General features: G+C 39.4%; 1 protein-coding gene across 2 annotated transcripts; it reads right to left on the reverse strand.

Annotated features, from left to right (window-relative positions):
* Positions 1 to 3,892: 3,892 nt before the first annotated feature.
* Positions 3,893 to 23,099, reverse strand: CLNS1A (chloride nucleotide-sensitive channel 1A). 2 transcript variants are annotated; one of them, XM_025928054.2, is made up of 7 exons: positions 22,862 to 23,097; positions 17,148 to 17,284; positions 13,954 to 14,055; positions 13,198 to 13,305; positions 11,914 to 12,087; positions 7,140 to 7,229; positions 3,893 to 4,634 (listed from the first exon to the last, which is right to left on the reverse strand). In XM_025928054.2, exons 1-6 carry the CDS (start codon positions 22,984 to 22,986, stop codon positions 7,162 to 7,164), a joined length of 714 nt encoding a protein of 237 aa, XP_025783839.1. In that variant the 5' UTR covers positions 22,987 to 23,097; the 3' UTR covers positions 3,893 to 4,634; positions 7,140 to 7,161. The 2 variants fall into 2 exon arrangements, with proteins under 2 accessions (XP_025783839.1, XP_086534519.1); XM_086678393.1 differs by lacking the exons at positions 3,893 to 4,634; positions 7,140 to 7,229 and adding an exon at positions 7,275 to 7,294 and having other exon boundaries at positions 22,862 to 23,099.
* Positions 23,100 to 23,106: the final 7 nt, after the last annotated feature.

The following is a 23,106-nucleotide window of genomic DNA, read 5'->3' on the forward strand; positions in this document are numbered from 1 at the left end:
TGATTCATATAATCTTCAAAATAATAATTTTTAAAAGTCTTAAAAATTAGCCTCCATACACTTTCATTTAGCTTTCTTATCCCTGGTTATATATCTCTATTTTTATCTTCTTTTTTTAAGACTTTATTTTCAAGTAATCTCTACACCCAACGTGCAGCTCCAACTCACAACCCTGAGGACGAGAGTCACATGCTCTAACTACTGAGCCAGGCAGGTGCCCCTATTTTATCTTCCTAGAATTATATTATTAACAAAAATTCTGACTAGGTTCACCGTTCTCCCAAAAGTTTTGGGACTGACTTCTCATCTGCAATTATGACATTCCCCCCCACCATTACATATTGGTTTTACTTATGTATATATGAGCAGAGTGAGATCTAGTGAAAATGTTTCAGTTTCAGTTTCAGCTCCTTTGCCAAGAATAGTTAATAATTCTATTGGAATCCTCATAAGAGATCTGCTTAGAATTACTATGTATTAGCCAAAGAGGATGGGTGCCAGATATAGATTCATCCATTCTAGAAACACTTTTAAAACAGGAGATGCATGAGAATTAGCTATATATATAGTAATAAGGATACTATCTAAAACCATGCAGATAAATAAAAATTCTATCTAAAAAATCTAGTATCTCTCTGAACAATGAGTAATTGTTCTTTTTTTATTATTTTAATATTTTTATGAGAGAGAGTGTGAGTGGGGGAGAGGCAGAGAGAGAAGGAGACAGAATCCAAAGCAGGCTCCAGGCTTTGAGCTGTCAATACAGAGCCCAACCTGAGGCTCGAATCCACAAACTGCAGGATCACAACCTGAGCCGAAATTGGACACTTAACTGACTGAGCCACCCAGATGCCCGAATTGTTCTTCTTAAAGTATACCCTGTCTTCTTCTAAAAGTAAAGGGCTATATAACCATGATCATCTGTGCATAATCTCTCATCTTTACCAATACTGACAGAAATCCTAACAAGACCTCAAAATACATAATGTACAAAGATTAATAAGCTTATTTGGGGGTGCCTGGGGGTTAGTCAGTTGAGAATCTGACTTTGGCTCAGGTCATGATCTCATGGTTCATGAGTTCAAGCCCTGCATCAGGCTGTCTGCTGTCAGCACAGAGCCTGCTTCAGATCCTCTCTCCCCCTCTCTCTCTGCCCGTCCCCTGCTCACTCACATGCTCACTCTCAAAAATAAACTTTAAAAACATAAATAAATAAGCTTATATGAAAAGTATCAATATCTGACAAACTGATCTGTGGGAGGAGAAAACCCACTGGGATCATTTTAATGAATACATTTTTAATTTTTTTTTTAAAGATTTTTTAAAATTAATCTCTTCACCCAGCACGGGTTCAAACTTACAACCCCAAGATCAAGAGTTACATACTACTAACTGAGTCAGCCAGGCACCCCTATGAATACATTTTTTAAACGACAGAATTTAGAACAGATGACTATAAACACTAGCTTTAATGGATATTTTGGATGATTCACATTACAGGGGAAAATGTCCATGGCTTTTCTTTAAACTTCCTCTACATCAAGAAATAGGAAGCAAACAATCCCAGTAACACTGAAATTAAGTTCAAACAGAATCAAGAAATGTTGGTTTACTGATCATTATGAATTTCATTTTTAAGAAGTCTGACCTGATCTTTTTTTTTTTTCACCTTCTATTTTCTCAAAGCTATGGGAGCAACTGAGTAATATTACAGAATGTTATTACAGCTGAATCTTTGAAAGTCACTTAATCTAATCCCCTCATTTTACAGATGAGGAAATAGGTCCAGAGAGGTTTAAATACCTTATCTGCCAAGCCAGAACTAGATGCTTGGTTTTCTACATCTTAGATGACTGCATTATGCTGACCACAGCAGTGCCTATAGGAAGCACAGAATCTCCTTGACATTTTGATATATTTATTATCAGAGCACTTTATTGCTTCACTGAAAGTCACGAGTATAAGTTTGTAAGTATGACTTCAAAAAAGGACTCAAATAGAATTTCTAAGATTAGACCATGAGAATACCCCGTTTACTGAAGAAGACATAAATGTCTAGGATAGAATTATGAGTGCTGCTGAGATTGCCAGCAGAGAAATCTGGGAACTTCCTGTGCTGTCCACTGAAATTTTAACATTTAAAATCCTGCAGTGAGGAGAGAACTTGCTTCCTTTCAACTGCTGGCAGATGGGAAGGTTCTACAGTGTTATGGAGCACAGGCTTCAAAAACACAGTTCACATGGCACCTGGGTGGCTCAGTCAGTTAAGCATCAACTCCTGATTTTGGATCAGGTCATGATCTCATGGTCATGGGATCAAGCCCCACATTGGGCTCTGCACTAAGCATGGAGCCTGCTTAAGATTTTCCCTCTCCCTCTCTCTCTCTCTCCCTCTCTCTCTCTCTCTCTCCTCTCTCTCTCTCCCCCTCTGCCCCTCTCTTCCACTCATGCTCTAAAATTAAACAAAAAAATCACAGCTCACTATCTATGACTTTACCTATTTTACCTCTCTGTAGCTTCCTCATCTCTAAAGTGGGATAACAGGGGCACCTGGGTGGCTCAGTCGGTTGAGCATCCGACTTCAGCTCAGGTCATGATCTCACGGTCCCTGAGTTCAAGCTGCGCGTTGGGCTCTGTGCTGACAGTTCAGAGCCTGGAGCTTGCTTTGGATTCTGTGTCTCCCTCTCTCTCTGCCCCTCCCCCACTCGTGCTCTGTTTCTACCAAAAAATGAATAAACGCTGAAAAAAAAAAAAATTTAAAGTGGGATAATAAGGGGCGCCTGGGTGGCGCAGTCAGTTAAGCGTCCGACTTCAGCCAGGTCACAATCTCGCGGTCCGTGAATTCGAGCTCCGCGTCAGGCTCTGGGCTGATGGCTCGGAGCCTGGAGCCTGTTTCCGATTCTGTGTCTCCCTCTCTCTCTGCCCCTCCCCCGTTCATGCTCTGTCTCTCTCTGTCCCAAAAAAAAAAAAAAGTTGAAAAAAAAAAAATTAAAAAAAAAAAGCACCTGTATCTCATAAGGTAGTTAAGAAAATTATATGCAGGGGCGCCTGGGTGGCTCAGTCGGTTAAGCGGCCGACTTCGGCTCAGGTCATGATCTCACAGTCCGTGAGTTTGAGCCCCGCGTCGGGCCCTGTGCTGACGGCTCAGAGCCTGGAGCCTGTTTCAGATTCTGTGTCTCCCTCTCTCTGACCCTCCCCTGTTCATGCTCTGTCTCTCCCTGTCTCAAAAATAAATAAAACGTTAAAAAAAAAAAAAGAAAATTATATGCATAGTTAAATGTATAATGTATATAAAGACAGGGCTGATACAGAGAATGCCTTAGTCAAGTTCAGTTTCCATTTCCACATGGCCTTTTACTTGCCTACTGTAGCAAATTCAGTATTTCTGAGAGTCTGCTGAGAAAAAAGAAAATCAGCTTTTTCCAATCTACCATGCAGGATGACAGAAACCAAGTGAAACTGCTAACAAGAACACTGGGCTTTGTGGTCACAAACTAAAGTTTAGCCCCTAATTAGCCAAGTGATCCTGAATAGCTTTTCTATTTTAAAAGTGCTATAATGGTATAAAAAGTCCAAGTATACATCTGTAATTATAAATCAGCTTCACAAATAAATACCCTGGTGTCTGAAAACTAAAAATTGAGAGTCAGTAAGTATAAGAAATTACCTGATCCAAGTGCAAGAAGTAGAAATCCCTTGAAATGCATTCAATCTTTGCCCTATTAAATATTTGCCAGAAACTCTAACTGTACATTTTCTTACTCATTTCATGTTTATATTCTCAACAAAAGTCAAACAAAAATAAGAACTGTTAAGACTCGTTTTTTACCAGTTTTAATTAAAAAAATTTTTTTCTCATTAATGGTTTTAGTCAAGAATGAGAGCACAATAATATAGAAAACCTAGATTTATTTGTTTGTTTATTTGTTAAAGACAAAACAATTATCCTCTGAAGTACTCTGAGGACTTCATCCCAATTTCATTTGGTCAGGGAAACCGACCTAAGAGGTTACAAATTAGAGGATATAACCTAAGAGGTTATAACAAAAGAGACTGGTGAAACATGGTGAAAGGAGTAAAAGCTAGTCAGAAGCATTTGTTAATGGCAGTAGATGTGGCTAGAATGTTTCCCAAGAGGCTCCCTAAAGATGCCTGAATGAACTGATCTAGGCCCCAAATTAGTCAAAAGACCCTTACCCTGGGGGAGAACAAGCAGAGGCCAGGATGTGAGATCCCTTTGTCTTTGTTTTTAAAGGGTAAGGGGATCCTTAGGCTCTAAAAGGATGTATCTTAGTCTCAGCCTCCCTCCTTCCCATCCAGTCCACCTTCGTAGGCCTCCCAGGTGACAGAGACGCATATAATGAAGGCAGGAACTACAGGCCTATTCAGAGGGTACTTGCACAAAGAAAGTTTTAGCATAGATGATAAACTACAAATACCCTCTTGGTTAAGTTAATTCACCTTTGTTAATAAAGGTCACAGTCTCTTCTGCTGGTGACAACTTTTTGTGTCAGTATAGTCTGTCTCAAAAAAGAACTGGTTCAGGTAAGTTTTGGAGAAGAAAAAGACTTTCATCAACACCCACTCCACAGTAGAAGAGGCACCAAGTTCTTTCCTACAGTTATGAGCAGAATCTGAAAAACAAAAGATTTATAGTGTTTATAATAGTAATAGTAGCTGTAATTTATTGACTGACTAGTCAAGAGTGCCAGAGAACTTAGATATATTATATCTTAGTCTTTGCAACAATCCTGCCAGGTAGTTTATCAACCCCATTTTCAGATGAGGAAACTGAGGATTAGAGAAATTATATGCCTTTATCCAAAGCCACAGAGGCCGGCATGTGGTAGAGCTGTGATTCTACCCTGTCCCCTTCATTCCATCTCAGGCATTGAGAGGTCCTTGTTCCATTATCTTGAAAATTTTAATGGTTGCATAAACACTCTAATTATTCCTTCTCCACTCCTTAATTTCGAATGATTAAAAATTTACAGACATTGTTTGGAATTCAGGTCAATTATCCAGATGAAGAACTTGTATAAACTTTATGAATAAACTATCTCTCCACTCCAGCTGTAGCATAAAATGAATAGAAAACAAATCATCAGCTCATTAGAAAGTATGTGGCTATTTTATGGTTATTTCACCATAAAATTACATTACAAAGAATCCTAAGAATTCTCATCAGTGAATTGCAGTAACATCTCATTTGTGTAACCATGAGTGACATAACAAATGAGTTTCTCATAATCCTTATTAATACAGTGGTTGGTACTCTCTGAGTAGTCTATTTTTCAAGAAGAAAGATGTGAAAGCCAGAAGATCAAAAAATGTTTTCCAGTTTCAATAAAAGTAACTATGTAAGCATTACTGAACTGAAAAAGTCAACATACTGTAAAGAACATGACAAGTAGAAAAGTGAAAAGGACAGGAGACTTAAGTTGGCACCAAAAGATTTCCCATACAGTATAACAGTGAAGTACTGATATCTGGAATTGTGAGATCTGAAAATTAAAGTTAACAGAGCTGCAGCAATATGAACACATAATTTTAGCTAACTGCCAAGGAGACAATGCTGGTTTTAGACTATATAGCTACTAATGACAGAAATAAATACTGTGGAAATAAAAGTTAAGTATTTAAAGGAAGAGGTATAAATCACAGAACTCCTAAGACATTATTTTCTGATAGTTCCACTGGCAGCATCTGAGAGGAAAGCAGAGATTCACTGCCATTTTTCATGGTTAGTATAAGAAGATATGTCCATAGTGGCAATAATTTGGAAGGTAAATGGAACTTGGAAAAAGGAGGGTTCTCACAACCCAAATGGATGACTCACAGTAGTATGAGTCAAACCAAAATATATAAATCTTGCCACATTATTACTATATGCTTTAAGAAAATAAAGGACCTGGGCAAAGTAACATCTCAAAGACTGGAAGACAGACAGCATTCAAGAAAATGCCATCAGGTCAGAACTAGAAGGACATTGTAGAGGGAGAAAAGAGACAACAATTTTAACAATGTAAAAATCTTAAAGCTTAAAGGAAGGCTTACTAGGATTACTAGTCTTGGAGCTCTATATGGTATGAACTAACTATATATGACCTTCAGCTACTATCCAATACACAGTTGAGATACTCAAGCTGGCAAAGAACAATATATTTCTCAGAGTAACATGCAGCAAAGTCATGGACAAACTTTATGCAAAGCTCTCGAGAACATGTCAGGGAAAATTGGCTGTGAGCTCTTATGTCAGTCAGGAAAAGCAGGTATGGGGGCACCTGATGGCTCAGTCAGTTGAGCGTTTGACTCTTGATTTCAGCTCAGGTCATGATCCCAGGCTCGTGGGATTGAGCCCTGCATCAGGCTCTGCATTGAGCATGGAGCCTGCTTAGGATTCTCTCTCTCCCTCTGCCCTTCTCCCTTGTGCTCTCTCTCACGTACACTTTTAAAAAGAAAAGAAAAGAAAAGCAGGTATGTGGCAACTTGGGAAATGACTGTTTCTGGACAACTGTACATGGACTTAACAGTTTGGCAAATCAGTCCTGAACACTAAGGTACCCAGGACCTTGGTCCTCCATTATTTTCAGAAGGACAGAGGCCAATGCAAGATTATGATTAAAAGCTTAAATGCAGTTTGGAATTACTTCTACTTCTGCCCTAAACAGAATAGCAGTGAGTTGCAGCAAATCTCTGCTTTGTTTTTTCTGATGAATGTGTTACGGTTTCAAACACCACAAGTGGGAAAAGATGACACACCGGGACATGATCTTACCCTGCTGCTCCCACCTGAACCAACCAGGGAGCTCTTGATTTCTGAATAACGGGCTAATGGCCTCCTCCTGAGTTCACTGAAGATGAGTGATTATTCTTCCATGCCTCAATGCCTAGCACTACCCAATGTCTAGCACAATGCATATACTTAATATGGGATAAGTGCTCAGTAAATGTTAACCTGAATATCGCTGTTTGCAGACCTTGATTTCTTAGGGGAAAAAACCACTTAAGTCTCAATAATTTCAGAAATGGGTAACATTTTTCCAAACTGCTAATTTTATAGAGTTCTCCGGAATCAGGAAAATAAAAACTAATTATTTCACAAGATTCAGTGACAAGGGAAAAAATAAACTACTTACCCCACAGCAGCATAAATCATTTTCAGTGATCAACATCTGCATCCTCAAACTGTCCAGCAACTGTTGGTGTAGTATCTACCTCCATCCCATCTGAAGGAAAAAATCAACTGCTGAGCAACAGTCCACTGAGCTCTTCAGACAGGTAAAGGTTCAACCTACACATCACCGGAAGGAAGTTAGTGCCCTCTGTTGGTAACAACTATTTCTTTCTCTTCTGAAAAAGTAACCAGGAACAAACCAAGAAAGAAAAATGCCACCTGTACATTTAACATTTACTTTGTAAATTTTCAACATCAACACGAAAAGAACACTAGGTAAGAACTTTTGAATGTGGTAAGCACCAACTGTTCACTCTTCACAGAACTGTGCTGGCTATTTACTGTGGAACTTATTACTATTAAAGGTATAAAAGTCCTATCCTTACAAAGCTTATGACATAATTTTGAGAAAAGACAACATAAGTAGAGTGAGATTCTCATTTCATAGGGAAAAAAGAGTGTCGGGTAGAGGGGAAAACCGGGACAAAGTCCCTCTGGAAAGAGTTGTTTATAGCTGCTTTCTCTACTTCCTCACCTCCCATTCACCCTTAAGTCTTTAGCCCACAACAAACTGGCTTCTGCCTGAGTCCCCTGGCATCTGGACATGAAGCTAGGCATACAAATGCAATATGTATCTAAAATTAACTCATCATTGGGGCGCCTGGGTGGCTCAGTTGGTTGAGCGACGGACTTCCACTGAGGTCATGATCTCATAGTTTGTGAGTTCGAGCCCCGCGTCAGGCTCTATGCTGACAGCTGGGAGCCTGGAGCCTGCTTTGAATTCTGTGTCTCCCGCTCTCTCTGCCCCTCCCCTGTCATGCTGTGTGTGTGTGTGTGTGTGTGTGTGTGTGTGTGTTTGTGTGTGTGTGTGTGTCTCAATAATAAATAAACATTGAAAAACAATTTTTTTTAATTAAATTAAATTAACTCATCATCTTTCCACATAGAAAGGTTTCTCGGAGCACCTGGGTGGCTCAGTCGGTTAAGCGAATGACTTGGTTTCGGCTCAGGTCATGTTCTTATGGTTCATAGCCCTGTGTTGGGCTCTGGGATTGTCTCTCTCTCTACCCCTCTCTCTGCCCCTCCTGTTCACGCTGTCTCTGTCTCTCTCAAAATAAAGAAACAAACTTAAAATTAAAACGTTTCTGTTGGGGCGCCTGGCTGGCTCAGTTGGTAGAGCATGTGACTCTTAATCTCAGGGTCTTGGGGTCGTGAGTTCAAGCCCCACACTGGGTGTGGAGTCTACTTAAAATAATTAAAAAAAAAAAAAAAGAAGAAATGTTTTTCTTTCCGAATAGTCTTACTAAAGGATACCTCTCACCTGTATAATCCAGAAACTCCTACCACATCTCTAACTTCTGTTGTTTCTCTCTCTTAAACATCTCTCAAATCTGTTAAGTCTTGTGACATTCACTGCTACTACCAAATGCAGGCCACGATCTCTCATCTAATTTAAATCATAAGCTACTTAACAGAGTTTCTCTTCTATCTTCCAGTATTTCCCTCTGCAATTAATTTTCCCTATCAGAGCCAGGATCACCTTCTGAAACAATCAAAATAAAATTCTTCACATTCTCACTGATCTAAGCATAACACTGAAATTCTTTAACACAGCTTTCAAGTTCCTCTAAGATATAGCCCAGTTCACTAATCTACCTTTACCTGTACCTGTAACAACTCCCCTTCACAGAGTTCCAGACATAAATGAACCACTTTCAGTCCCCCAGAGATGAATAATCTCTTGAACTTTTGCACATGGCTGATCCTGTTACCCACCTCTCCCCTCTACCTGTATGCAATTCCCCTTCACTCAAGTCACTTTTATTCCTCTTTCAGATCTTGGCTTGGATGTCACTTACTCCATGAAGCTTGAATCCAGAATCTCTCTCTATCCAGGCTGGGTGAAGAGTTCAAACTCTGATTCCACAGCTTCTCAAGCTTCCCCTATAACTCAATGCTATATCACAACGTACTATAACCGCCTAATTAGTTCATTTATTTTTCTCTACAGAAGAATGCCACTGATAGGAAGACAGTAATCTCATCTCTTTTGAGCACCGCTGTATTCTCTGTACCCGGCATAGCAGTTCAATAAACACTTTTTACATAAATGAGCACACGAAGCACTGAAATGCCACAAGTAGATAGTGTATATTTAAATGGCAAGGATTGAAATTTACCAAGACAGCAAATTTCAGGTGTTCTCACCACAAAAAAAGGGTAACTATATGAGGAGATACATACGTTAATCAGCTTAACTGTAGGAATTATTTCACTATATATATCAAAACATCTATGGGGCGGTTAGATGGTTCAGTCAGTTATGTGTTTAACTTCGGCTCGGGTCATGACCTCATGGTTCATGGGTTCAAGCCCTGCATTGGCCTCCGCACTCACAGCATGGAGCCTGCTTGGGATTCTCTCTTTCTGCCATTTCCCTACACACTCTCTCTCAAAAATAAATAAACTTAAAAAATTTTTTTTAAATAAAAATAAAATAAAAACATCCTGTGGCATATCTGAAATATATACAGTTATTATTTAAAAATTTTTTAAAACAAATCAAATTTAAAAAAAGAAGTGCATAGGTCAAACTAAATAAATAAATAAATGGCAAAAAGAGTGACATGGCTACTTAGGACTTTATAAGATGGGGAACTGTACAGGCTGAAGAAGTTTTATATATAGGCAACTCTCAATATGATAATAAGGCTTAGGAACAAAGGCCAAAATCTCATTTTAGCAAAAAGTGTTTGTGATCTTAAAATCATTTGCTATAAAGCATTAAATAAGGAATTTTACAATTAAAAAAACCCCTTCAGTGACGAAAGCCTTTTCAATGTCTAAGGACACCCTCCCATCAATCACTGTAATAAAAAAAAAAGTAACATCTTGGGGTGCCTGGGTGGCTTAGTCGGTTAAGTGTCCAACTCTTAATCTCAGCTCAGGTCTTGATCTCAGGGTTGTGAGTTAAAGCCCCACAGTGGGCTCCATGCTGGGCATGAAGCCTACTTTAAGAGAAAAAAAAAGGTAAGATCTTGAATTCTTTCAGCTAAGAATTTGGTAGAGCACTAGAAATCATCTGAACCATCTCACCCTACAGCCTATGTTAGAGGCTCACCAACTAGGATTTAAAATGGAGAGTAAGAATACACAAGGAGTAACAGTGTGACCCAAAGCCTAAACTTTTCCAAATCAAAATATCCCAGACTTCAGGACCCCCAGGTCAACATGCTATGTGCATGAGGATATTGATCACAACATTATGACAGAAACTTACATGTACCACTGAAAGAAAAATTATGCTCTCTTTAAGAATGTTCTGCATCACTAAAAATTAGAAGTGGTAAGACTTTATAGCAACGCAAAATACCAGTATATATTAAATACAAGTAAGATGCAAGAAATGCTTATAACAGGGCCTGGTATATTCTTTTTCCTATTAGCTCATTTAATCCTCTTACCACCTATTAGCTATTTGACCTCAAGCAAGTTATATGATCTTTTTGCGCCTCAGTTTCTTCACCTGTAAAATAGGGATCACAATAGCATTCTTGGAAGGATTAAATGAGTACATATGTGTAATGTGCTTAAATCAGGGTCTGGTACATAAGAGCAGTACCTGAATGTTCTATTGAGAGTAGTAGGAACAACACTGGAGGTATTTGGGGCAAAGGCAAAGTTGAGGTGACCACAGAGTGTTCTCAAGATTAACATGGCACAGTGAGCTGGAGGCAAGGATGATCGAGGCAAAAGATCTACTACTATAAATCCAGTGTGAGAAGACAAGGGCCTAGGATTGAAGGGTAACGGTAACAGCAAGGAAATATGAAAGTCATTTATTTTATTAATGTTTATTTATTTGTGAGAGAGAGAGAGAGTGAGTGCAGAGGAAGGGCAGAGAGAGAGGGAGACACAGAATCCGAAGTGGGCTCCAGGCTCTGAGCTGTCAGCACAGAGCCCCACGTGGGGCTTGAACTCACAAACTGTGAGATCATGACTGAGCTGAAGTCAGACACTTAACCGACTGAGCCACCCGGGCGCCCCATTTTTGTTTTTTTTTGTTTTTTAATGTTTATTTATTGAAAGTCATTTAAATGAAAAATCCATGGATCTCAGTATTGCACTAGAGCAAGGAATAAGAAGTAAAGGCTGCACCAAAAGAATACTTCAATATTCTGACTGAAATAGGCACTCAGAAAAGCAAACCAGTCTAACAGGGGAAATATTTACAAAGAAGCTTACAAAGTAGAGACAACTGAAACAAATTTGAAAGCCTCTTGATTAAGGTCCAGATATTTGTCACAAAACAAGAACCCAAGTGTACTGAATGCTGCCTAGCCCTTTAAATCAAGTGAATATCCTAGTTTTGCATATAATCACATAGGAATTCATTTTAAAAATAAAAATAGCAGCACTGATATGTACACACACATATATATACACACAAGCAAACAAAAAAAGACTGGAATGATATGCAACAGAAAAATTAATGTCTTTCAATTATAATTACACTTGATTTTTCATTTCTTCTTTGCCTGTGAAAAACATTTAAAAATGTTTTGACTGTGAACAGACTATTTTTGTAGTTGGGGGAAAAAACTAAAAAAGTTGCACAAGTCTGAGATTTTTCTGTCTTAACAGTTTCCAAAAGAACGTGTATATCTCTCCATAGCTTCCCTCATTGCCCAAATGACCATCTGACTATTCACACTGAAAGAAAGAAGGATACTCACCTTCATAATCTCTTATTGAATCTTCTGTCCGAACTCCAGCCATGTTGTATTGGCTGCTCACAGACTGAGAAAGCATTCCTTCTAATCTCTCCAATGTGGCTTGGCCTTCTGCTGTTAAATGGGACAATCCTTCTTCATAGGTGTAAAATGTAGGGATGTCTCCCTGCCCTTGTTCTAAAAAAATAAAATGCTTTTAAACTATTATAAAACAATTAGAAAAAAATGGATAATCAATAATGCATTTATTGAAGATAGGTACAGTTTAAAAAGGCTTCCAGGAAAATATTTTTCAATATTTGTTTAATACACATATGTAGGTCATCTGTTGAAAACAGAAATACAAAGAAAATGTATCTACCCTCTAGGATGAGAAGGGATTCCAAAAGATAATGGGTCAGTAAACAGCAATTCTTAAAAAAATCAAATGTCCAGGCACTAGAAGGCAAAGAGGATGTTCCTAAGGCAAAGAGTCTTATATTATCCTGAGGTGGGAATCTTATAGATGAGTGCAAATTAATTTGGTATTAATTTGTACTGATGGTTCTTTCGGGATTAAAATATATGCTCCTTTTAAAAACTCAGAAATTCTGGCAAATATAAAAAGGATAAAAAAATAAAATCACTAAAAAATCTCAGTGAAGATGGGAATGTATTCGGATATATGAAGGAGAATTCCAGAACAGAGTTTGCCTCAGGCCAGGAAGTGGCTACACATGGAGGAAAGGGCCTTGGACAGCCAGATCGGTGGAGATGAGAGCAGTGGGGAAAAAGAAAACAGAACAGCAAGCACCTCAAGTTACATGAATCTACCAGGCTAGTGATTGCATTCTGGTCTGGGGAGGCAAAGAAAAATGCTCTTAGATAAGTGAAATATGGTTCTGGGGGGAAAAATGACTTGGGAAATGAGCTGTTTGAAGGAGTATATTAAGGGAAGATGTAAGTAATACAGGTTTCAAGTGGTGGAGGGAGAAAGCTTATTCTTTGGGAGCATCTGCATCAATTTAAAAGACTCTCCCAACCCCAACTTTCCTATCTACCATTTCCTTTCCTTCCATTTATCTCTATCCATTTTCTGACCCCAATAATATCTGCTTTCTACCCTTAAGCTTGGAAATTCCACAGTTTTTCCAAGTTGACTTTGACATGAATCGTGCCATTCACTTTTATTAATAACCACACTATCTGGGTATTTAACAGAGATCTAAAGAACTATAACCTCATACCTGTAGTACAAACAAATGCTTAAAATGAAACACCACATTTAAAAAAATCCATTTCACTAACCATGTGCTTCCACATCATATTCTTCTCCATCGTAATCATCTGAATCTTCATCCTCAGGATCTGGATGCAAAGCCTGGCATTCACACATTGCAGTGAACATTGCCTCCACTGAACAAGGAAATTAAATTGTAATGAACATTCTTTTCTGGCCCGTGTACAGTAAAATTTTAGTAATATAACCACCAGTCCAAATAAATTCAATGAGTAGACAAGAAATATACCAGAATCACACTATTTACAAAACCTGCCAAATTCCAAGGAGATCAATCTTGAAAAGTGCTTGATGGCAATGGACAAGTTACAAAATAAGAGTTCATTTCAAGGTAATGTTGAGATCTCTTCATGCCTGGCTGGATTTTCTGAGAAAAAGAGCCAAAGTCCTGGTCAGACTGCTGCTAAATCAGGGTGAAGCCCCTTTCAGTTAATAGGGCTCTTTCCAGCTATCCTTGCATCATTCACTTTGGAATCGCCAGGACTCCTTGCCCTCTATCTGGTAAGATTCAAAGTCAACAGCATCATGTCAATAAAAATAACCAGATTTCTCCATTCACAAAACACACCAAATAATATGGTGTCTCCTATGCTCTCACTACATTTACAGTCTTCGATATTAATAGGTATCGGGTCCTCAGTGATATGATAGATGTTAAAATGAAGAAAAGGCAATAGAACAGAGGTAATGAGGGTAAAGGTAAATGGGGTGTGGGGAGTATTTGATACATAAAGGGAAAAGAATCAATTCTATAGAATACTCACATGCTGACTTATCATTAGGCACAAATCTAAATTCAGCAATAGGTTCAACATCATCATCACTGTCGTCTTCTTCTTCCTCAGCAACAGATTCTTTTGATTCCTCTAGAAAGGGAATAAAAATAACTTTTTAAATCATGTTTAGGGGTGCCTGGGTGGCTCAGTCGGTTAAGTGTCTGACTCTTGATTTCGGCTAAGGTCATGATCTCACTGTTCCTGAGATCGAGCCCCATGTAGGGCTCTGTGCTGTCGGCGTGGAGCCTGCTTGGGATCCTTTCTCTCCCTCTATCTCTGACCCCTCCCCCCCACTCATGCACAAGCACTTTCTCTCTCTGTCAAAATATATAAACACTTATTTATATTTTTATTTTTTTAAATGTTTGTTTATTTTTGAGAAAACACCAGCAGGGGAGGGGCAGAGAGAGAGGGGGAAAGAGGATCTGAAATGGGCTCCGTGCTGACAGCAGAGAGTCCAATGCAGGTCTTGAACTCACAAACCTTGAGATCATGACCTGAGCCGAAGTTGGATGCTCAACCAACTGAGCTATCCAGGAACCCCCATAAATAAAATATTTTAATTTGTTCACTTGTTTTGGAAAAAAAAGAAGCCTAAAATAATTTCTTAAAGGATGTTTACTGATGTATCAAATACTGCAGTTGTTTTTACATCAAATGATAAGAACTTGGTTATTTTAGAACTAAAAGACTGTGGACTGCCTTTCTGATCTAGTCACACTGTACTTCACTGAGCCCTAGGGATTCTAAGCTTCCTTCGAGGTCATGGTGGGGGTGAGGAGACCCAAACAGTCAGGCCTCTAACTAGTATAGTTCTATTGTTACCGGTTTCTTTTACCTTTCGCCATGAACCAAAGGGTTCAGTAGCAGTTTGTAATCCACTGATGTGATTTATCACTAATAATTTACAGGTGAGAAAACTAAGGCCCATACAAGTTAACTAATCCAACAGATAAATTACCAAAGTCTATAGGCAAGGAAAAAAAATACAAATGTTCAATAAAGAGAACTAGAACATGATGCTGGTAGAAGCAGAAATTGCTACAACTATGCTGGAGGTGTGTATATCCTACTACCCAACAATTCCTCATCTAAGTATATATTATGTACACAAGGAGTTTGTACATAAATGTTTACTGAAGTACTATATGTACTAGTGAAAATTTAAAAAATAAATGTTGATAATAAAAAGAAAACAGATGTATTGTTATCTGGTCATATTTTATACATGGACTGCAATTTAAAAGAACAAATATTTATATGTATCAAAATGCACAGAGGGGTGCCTGACTCAGTTAAGCGACCAACTCTCATTTTCGGCTCGAGTCATGATCTCACAGTTGTGAGATTGAGCCCTGCATCGGGCTCTGCACTAACACCTTGAGATTCTCTTTCTCCCTCTCTCTCTGCAGCCCCCCGCCCCTGCTCTCTCTCTCTCTCAAAACTAAATATAATAACATTAAAAAAAATGCACAGATTAAATAATGTAACTGGGTGAAAAAACTAGTTCCAGAATGTATATAAATAATACCACTTACAAGTTAAAATTTTAAACACAAAATAAAATCATTACATTGCCTATGGATTTGTACATATTCAGTAAAAATCTAAAAACTTAGAAGGGAAGGACACATACCACCTTTAGGATAATGTTTAACTCGGGAGACAGAGTAGGAAACAAAATGGGGAAGGTACGAAAAGGATTCCAACAGTACTAATACTGTCTTATTTCTTTAAAAGTTATGAAAAAAATGTTAGAATTTATGCTAAATAATAAATATTGAAAAATTTCATTACTCTCTGCACATTTCAATGTTTAAATTATTTTATAATTTAAAAAATCTAGGGGCGCCTGGGTGGCTCAGCCGGTTGGGCGTCTGACTTCAGCTCAGGTCATGATCTCACAGCTCATTGAGTTCGAGCCCTGCGTCAGGCTCTGTGCTGACAGCTAGGAGCCTGCAGCCTGCTTCAGATTCTGTGCCTCCCTCTCTCTCTGCCCCAACCTACTCGTATTCTGCCTCTGTCTCTCTCAAAAATAAATAAACATCAAAAAAATTAAAAAAAAAAAATCATGTCAGGAGTGCCTGGTTGGTTCAGTGTGTGGAGCATGCAACTCTTGGTCTTGGGGCTTTAAGTTCGAGCCCCACATCGGGTGTAAAGATTACTTAATAAAATCTTGGGGTGCCTCAGTTGGTTGAGTGTCCCACTTCAGCTCAGGTCATGATCTTATGGTTCGTGAGTTTGAGCCCTGCATCAGACTCTGTGCTGACAGCTCAGAGGGTGGAGCCTGCTTCAGATTCTGTATGTCTCTCTCTCTGCCCCTCCCCTGCTCCACTGTCTCTCTCTCTCAAAAGTAAATAAACAAAAAATAATAAGAAGAAAGTCAAACTAACACAATATAGTATAAAACTTCTCATTTACACTTACAAAAATTAACAAGTTTTAATTTCGTGCCTAATTTGTTTCTTGTTTGGAATTTTTACAATCCATTGTCCACAACCCCCCAAATGGATTTTCTTCTCTTTCTTACACCTTCTTTCATCACCTTCACTAGATTTTTATGAACCTTTGTAGGGATTTCCAACAGCAAAAAACGTGGGAATCTTGTACCACAGGACTTTTCAACCTTGGCACTACGAACACTTAGACTGGGTAATTTCTGGTTGTGGGAGGCTGTCCTGTGCCATGTGGGATCTCTGGCCTCTAAACTACTAGATGCCAGTAGCACTCCTCCCCTTTGCCAGTCATGAAAATCAAAATGTCATTGCGTAATGGGGCCAGGGGGACACAACTCTGTCTGCCACTTAGAACCACTTCTGTAATAAAATGAAACAAAAAAAACCCAGCTTCTACACTAAACTCATGGAAGCACAAAGTATACTGATCCAAGCCTCTAAGCATGCCAAATGTAAATGCCTTTACAAGAACAAAGAATAAACAGTTAAACGCAAGAGGAAAAATTAGAAATATAAATCCACAATAACTGAATAATTCTAAATGCAAACATATAGAAGGTAAAAAACCAGTGCCCAAATTATTTTACTGAGCTGAAATTTTGCTTAATAAACTATTATCCAAAATAGGTCAATCGTTTGAATATTATCTTATGATCAAAGACTGCTTTTTAAATATATGTAATATTCTCCCAAAGGAAGCTCAAGATTAAATTACACCATACATACCTCCAAATTTGGCATTCACCATAACATACAAATGCTCTCGTGGATAGGCATTTAGGTCCCTGGACACCGCATGCAAGCTAATAGTGGGGTATTCCAGTGAGAATCCTAATCCAGAGCCATCTAACCAAGACAGGCGGCTGAAAAACACGTATAAGGAAGATGATTTTAATAAATCAAATCTTAATTTAAGCCTAAAGTTTATAAAGGTTCATCTTGGACACTTTATGCATGTGGAATAAATTCAAGCTTGGTGTTTAGAAATATTCCTAAAATAAAATTCAGCAGCAGGAACTGAATTTCTTTAAAACGAGAACTGTTAAGTTCTCTCCTCTAGCTAAAATTCAAAGAGTTGAAATGTAATTTCTTAAGTCACATGTGTTTCTATGCATTCCCTCTGGTTGTATCTGGAATGTCTTCTGGTGCCTTCCTTTTGCAAATCCTCTTCAATTGGTTAAGTCCCAGCTCCTCCTCGAGCCCTCCTCCAGTTACTCCTGTCCATAATGATCTTTTTCTGAACTGCACTTATGTCCAATAATACGCCACTGAGCACTTAACTCCGTGGCAATGAATCTCGTATGTACCCTGACAGAATGTGAGCTATGACAGAATGTGTCATATTTCTTTATGTCACATTCTTCAAAACCACTAGCATAGTGTCCAGCATGTAAGTATGCAATAAACACTTGGGAGTCACTAATTTCTCCACTAACCCTACGTTAAATGGTGAATACATAAAATGGCTGTAATCAAACTTACCACTAGTTAGAAAATACATATCCCACGGAAAGACTGTATGAAGCCTTTCATTTATTCTGTAGCTTTAAAAGAAAGCTACAAATAAGCAAGGTCTAGTTTTCCCTCAAAAATGGCCAAAAGGAAATATTTTATTGGTATAATAAAGGAAACATATCACCAAAATCAGTATATTGAATTTTGAGTAAAGGCAGGATAATTTTTTGGCAATACTTCACCCATCTGGAGCTGCACCACTTAGCAGGAAAAAAAAAAAAAAAAAAGGAGCAAAAGATCCTTAAGAAACCACACAGAAAAAAGTTAATATGATAAAAGTTAATGCAATATACTGGTTGCCCAGGGCTGGAGGGAAATACAGATTAACTGCTAACAAGTGCCAGTTTCTTAAGGGGTGATGAAAATACTCTAAAATCGATTGTGGTGATGGTTGCACAGCTCTGCAAAGAGACTAACAACCCCTGAACTGTATACTATGTAGATTATCTCAATAAAGCTTTTATTAAAAAAAAATAATAATAAATGACAATAATGCCCCCACATCTTCTATTTCCTATACAATTTTTACAAGCCTGGTTGTTCAACTTCTAACCAAGCAAAAACAAATACAATAAATGAACCTAGGACTCCCTTGGGCAAGAACAATGACAGTGCAGCAGTCTGAGATCATGCACATTTCCATCCAACATGCTTAGCAAAAAGGAAAGGAAAGGAAAAGGGAAACCTGGGAGTCTTAAAATCATAAATCTTAAGAAGCTTAAAAAGGTAAAAGCTCTAGAAATGATTTTCTAGAATGATTCATACCATTAGTTCCAAAGAAATAGATTTCGTTTTTGTAATTAGATTGTGGTGCTGTATGTGCCTTTCCTGTCCACTGCTTTTCTCTTCAAGGAAGATGCAGATGAAATAGTGCTCCTATCAAACAAGTATTACCAGTCCCTTACTAAACCTCTATTATTTTAAGCAAATAAACTCCCTTTCCTCACCTCAACAATCCCCCAGAAATTATCACAATAAGGAAAGTAGTGCTCCAAATCTGGGTGTCCAAAATGATTTCAAATATTTAGAGCCACAAAATTTTAATGACTCAATTAGCAGATGGAAAAACTGAAATATAAAACAGACTCAGTGCCTATCAAATTATGGTCTTTATTTTAAAAAGCACATAATAATTGCTCTGTAGTTCCTTATACTTGGACATGGATATGCACTCTACAGAAGAGAAGCCAAGTTCCACTTAAAAGAAACATCTACTCTGATCACTATGTTCTTACTCACTTTTCACATATTCTAGAAGAAAAGGTCATGATCTCACGGTTCAAAGATTCGAGCCCCACGTCGGGCTCTGTGCTGACAGCTCAGAGCCTGGAGCCTGCTTCGGATTCTGTGTCTCCCTCTCTCTCTGCCCCTCTCCTGCTCTGTCTCTCTTGGTCTCTCAAAAAAAAATTTAAAAAACATTAAAAAAATTTTTTTAATAAAAAAAAGATAGTAAATGCAAAGGAATGTTTTGCTAATTTCCAATGCTTTTGGAAGTATGATCATAAAGTATGCCTTTATTCCTGGCATGAGGTGAAAAACAGGATACAAACATAAAAGAGCAAAGTCTTGAATTTGGGATGACTTACTTAACTGATTTAAAATTAACTTTGGCAGGGCGCCTGGGTGGCTCAGTCGGTTAAGCGTCCAACTTCAGCTCAGGTCATGATTTCACGGTTCGTTGAGTTCAAGCCCTGCGTCGGGCTCTGTGCTGACAGCTCAGAGCCTGGAGCCTGCTTCCATTCTGTGTCTCCCTCTCTCTCTGCCCCTTCCCTGCTCATGCTCTGTCTCTCTCTATCTCAAAAATAAATAAACATCTAAAGAAAAATTTTTTTTTAAATTAACTTTGGCATAAAATATAATTTAATTACCTACTTTATTTTACCTGTTTAAAATGATCCATTTTGAATGATTCATGCCTCTGATCTCTTCCTTACTTAGGTAAAAAAGTCAACTTCCTATGAAAACTAAACTTTGAAAATAAGCTTGAGAGTTCCATATCTCTCAGTACACATCTGAGAAACGACCTAAAACCAAATAAGACCCTACGCCTCTTTGCCTAAAATCCTAAAATAATTTTCCCAAAGCCCCTGGGCTATAAAGCCGAGCTCATGGAACATGGCTCTCTTCTTCTCCATCCTGATTATTTTTCCACTCTTTTCCACTTATTCATTCAGATGAAGAACTGCTAGATGGTATGGGTGTGTGTGTGTGTGTGTGTTTCATATCCTGGCACACACAATATGGTTTCTCACTCTTGCCTCTGAGCATCCTGTTTCTTATTTACTTTTCCTCTTAGTCCACCTCATTCACTCGGCTGTTAACCCTCATTTGTCAAATCTTCTAGTGAACCTTCCTAGTTTGTTGAGGCCTTGATTCTGCTATCAAAACTTGGAAATGCTAGGTAGGAAAGAACAAAAAAGTGGAAAGAGACCAAGGAGGTAATGCCAACCAAGAGTAAAGAGGGATGAACGTAGGTGTTCATGGTACTCATAATACTCTATTCTTTTTTTTTTTTTTTTTAATTTTTTTTTTCAACGTTTATTTATTTTGGGGACAGAGAGAGACAGAGCATGAACAGAGGAGGGGCAGAGAGAGAGGGAGACACAGAATCGGAAACAGGCTCCAGGCTCTGAGCCATCAGCCTGACGCGGGGCTCGAACTCACGGACCGCGAGATCGTGACCTGGCTGAAGTCGGACACTTAACCGACTGCGCCACCCAGGCGCCCCCATAATACTCTATTCTTAACCTAGCTGGTGGACATACACAGGTTGGTTTAATTATAATTCTTTAAACCATCCATATATAATGTATATTCTTTGCTGTATGTATATTTTACAAAAATACTTTCTTAAAGAAGAGATTTATTAGTGAAAAGCTGAAATCAAAGTTTTTTAAACACATAAGAGCTTAAAAGGAGTTTGTACTTCTTCAGTGCGATAACTGTATTGTGGTTATATAGAATGTCCTTGTTCTTAGGAGATTTTTGCTAAAGTATTTACAGTTGATGTGAAAACATGTCTGCAAGTCTCAAATAGCTCAGAAAAAAGATAAATGTGGTAAAATGTTAACAATTTATGAATCTGTGTGTTAATTAACAACACTTGCAATTTTTCTTTAGGCTTGAAGTTTTTCAAAATGAAAAGACAAGCACAGGACCTTGTCTTCCTTCCCTAAACAGTAGTTATATTACAGGAAGCATCAATACACAGAGAAGCCATGGAGAAAAAGGGATGGTGTAGGGGATAACAATCTACCTGTGCTGCACTCCCCACCACTTAAAAGAAACTGCTCTCCCAACATCATTAAAGATCTCCTTGCCACTACCCAAGAGACGCTTTTCAGGTTTTATTTGACTGCTCCTACCTCTTGTCTATTCTCAAGTCTCTTCCTTCCATAACCTACCTCTTAATGCAAATGTGTCCCCAAGGTTCTATACTTGGCCCTCTTCTCTTCTGGGGTATCTAACCTATCCCCCATGAGTATATACTAACCTTTATACTAATGATGTCCAAATCTCTATCTTTAATACCACTCTCTCGGGGCGCCTGGGTGGCTCAGTCGGTTGAGCGCCTGACTTCAGCTCCGGTCATGATCTCAAGAACACTCCATGAGTTTGAGCCCCGCGTCGGGCTCTGTGCTGACAGCTCAGAGCCTGGAGCCTGCTTCAGATTCTGTGTCTCCCTCTCTCTCTGCCCCTCCCCTGCTCATGGTCTGTCTCTCTCTCTCAAAAATAAAAACATCAAAAAAAAAAAAAAAAAACCCACTCTCTCCAGAAACACACTCTTATTATACCCAACTAAGCACACATGCCCAGACCAAACTCTAATCTGCACCTCACCCCAAACTTACTTTTCCTCCCATTTGTATTTCCTATCTCGGTAATTGGTCAAAAGCCTAAGCTTTGCTCAGGGCTTACATTTCCCTCAAACCAAGGGTTCTTTACATATTTTTTGTTCCCTCTGTGGTAGGCAGAAATTTACCTCCTTCATGACCTTCATCCTCTGGTGGCAAGCCTGTGAATACATTTGTTACCCAGCGAAAGAAACCCTGTGTATGCAATTAAGGTTACTAGTCAGTTGACAACAGAACTGGATATTCTGTGTGATACAAGGTAACCACACGAGCTCTTAAAAGGAGAGAATTTTCCCTGGCTGTAGACAAAAGTGATACAGTAGCAGAAGTCAGACAAATGTGAAGGACAGAAAAGATTTAATGTGTCATTGTTGGCTTGATGATGAATGGAACCATGCATCAAGGAAAGGGGTCCTCAGTCCTACAACTGGTATTTTCGACATGTCTGTAAAAGTCCAGTGCTCCAAATGGCTGAATAAACGGGTAATTCCTTCTAGGAATGGAAATGGGAGTCAGAAATGGGAAAAAACGAGAGATGGGAGTCTGGTCTCTCTGGATATGACCCCCAACTTGAATGGGAATGAGGATGTTCCTCTCCCCACCCACACCTACAGAAAAAAAGCTATACCCCTTAACCAGACTTTCAAAATCCTCCACAATCCGCTCCAAACCTACATATCTTGCCCAGAGCAACACCCCCCGCACCTTCTCACAGAAAAGACCATGCACATCGATGATCCTCACTTAGGGGCTGGAAACTCAAACACCTTAAAAGGAGACCTTGAGTCAAGAACAACGCACGCACCAGACCTCGGGAAGACCGGCCGTCAAGAAGCCTAATGATGAGAGAACTCCGGGTGAAGAAGAGAGGAAGGCTCGGGAGGAGAGGACGCCCGAACAATCGAGTCTTCGCCCCGTCAGAGGCCTCTCCGAGGCGACCCGGGGCACGCGCTCCGCCTCGCAGCAGTCCCCGAGGTCGCGGTCTCGCCCCCGCGCCGCCACTCAGCCCGCGCCAGCAGGAACAAGGCGGCGCACAGAAAGCCGGCATTGGGGAACAGGGACCCTGCCTACCTCTCAGCGATGTAAAGGGTGCCGGTGCCGAGGCCCTTGCCGTTCAGCACAGCCTCGGTCTCTGGCTGCTGCTGCCGGAGCCCCTCAGCCGAGCCGGGCGGCGGGAAACTTTTGAGGAAGCTCATTGCACCAGGGAGCGCGGAGACACAGGCCCGGAGCGAGCTGAAGAACCACCACTCCAGCAGCTCACCTCGCCTCGCCTCGCCTCGCCCCGCCCCGGAAGCGGTGGCGATCACCCCGGAAGA

Source organism: Puma concolor, chromosome D1 (genome assembly GCF_028749965.1).
Source record: "Puma concolor isolate L17-30 chromosome D1, mPumCon1.1.hap2, whole genome shotgun sequence".
NCBI classification, from domain to species: Eukaryota; Metazoa; Chordata; class Mammalia; order Carnivora; family Felidae; genus Puma; species Puma concolor.

Bases quoted from the DNA above. Each gene is read 5' to 3' on its own strand.
- CLNS1A (XM_025928054.2), bottom strand. From the start codon at position 22,986: ATGAGCTTCCTCAAAAGTTTCCCGCCGCCCGGCTCGGCTGAGGGGCTC. The intron at 17,285-22,861 runs GTAGGCAGGGTC...CGTGTTTTTCAG, and splicing joins ACCCTTTACATCGCTGAGAG to CCGCCTGTCTTGGTTAGATG. The intron at 14,056-17,147 runs GTATGTATGGTG...TTCCCTTTCTAG, and splicing joins GGTGAATGCCAAATTTGGAG to AGGAATCAAAAGAATCTGTT.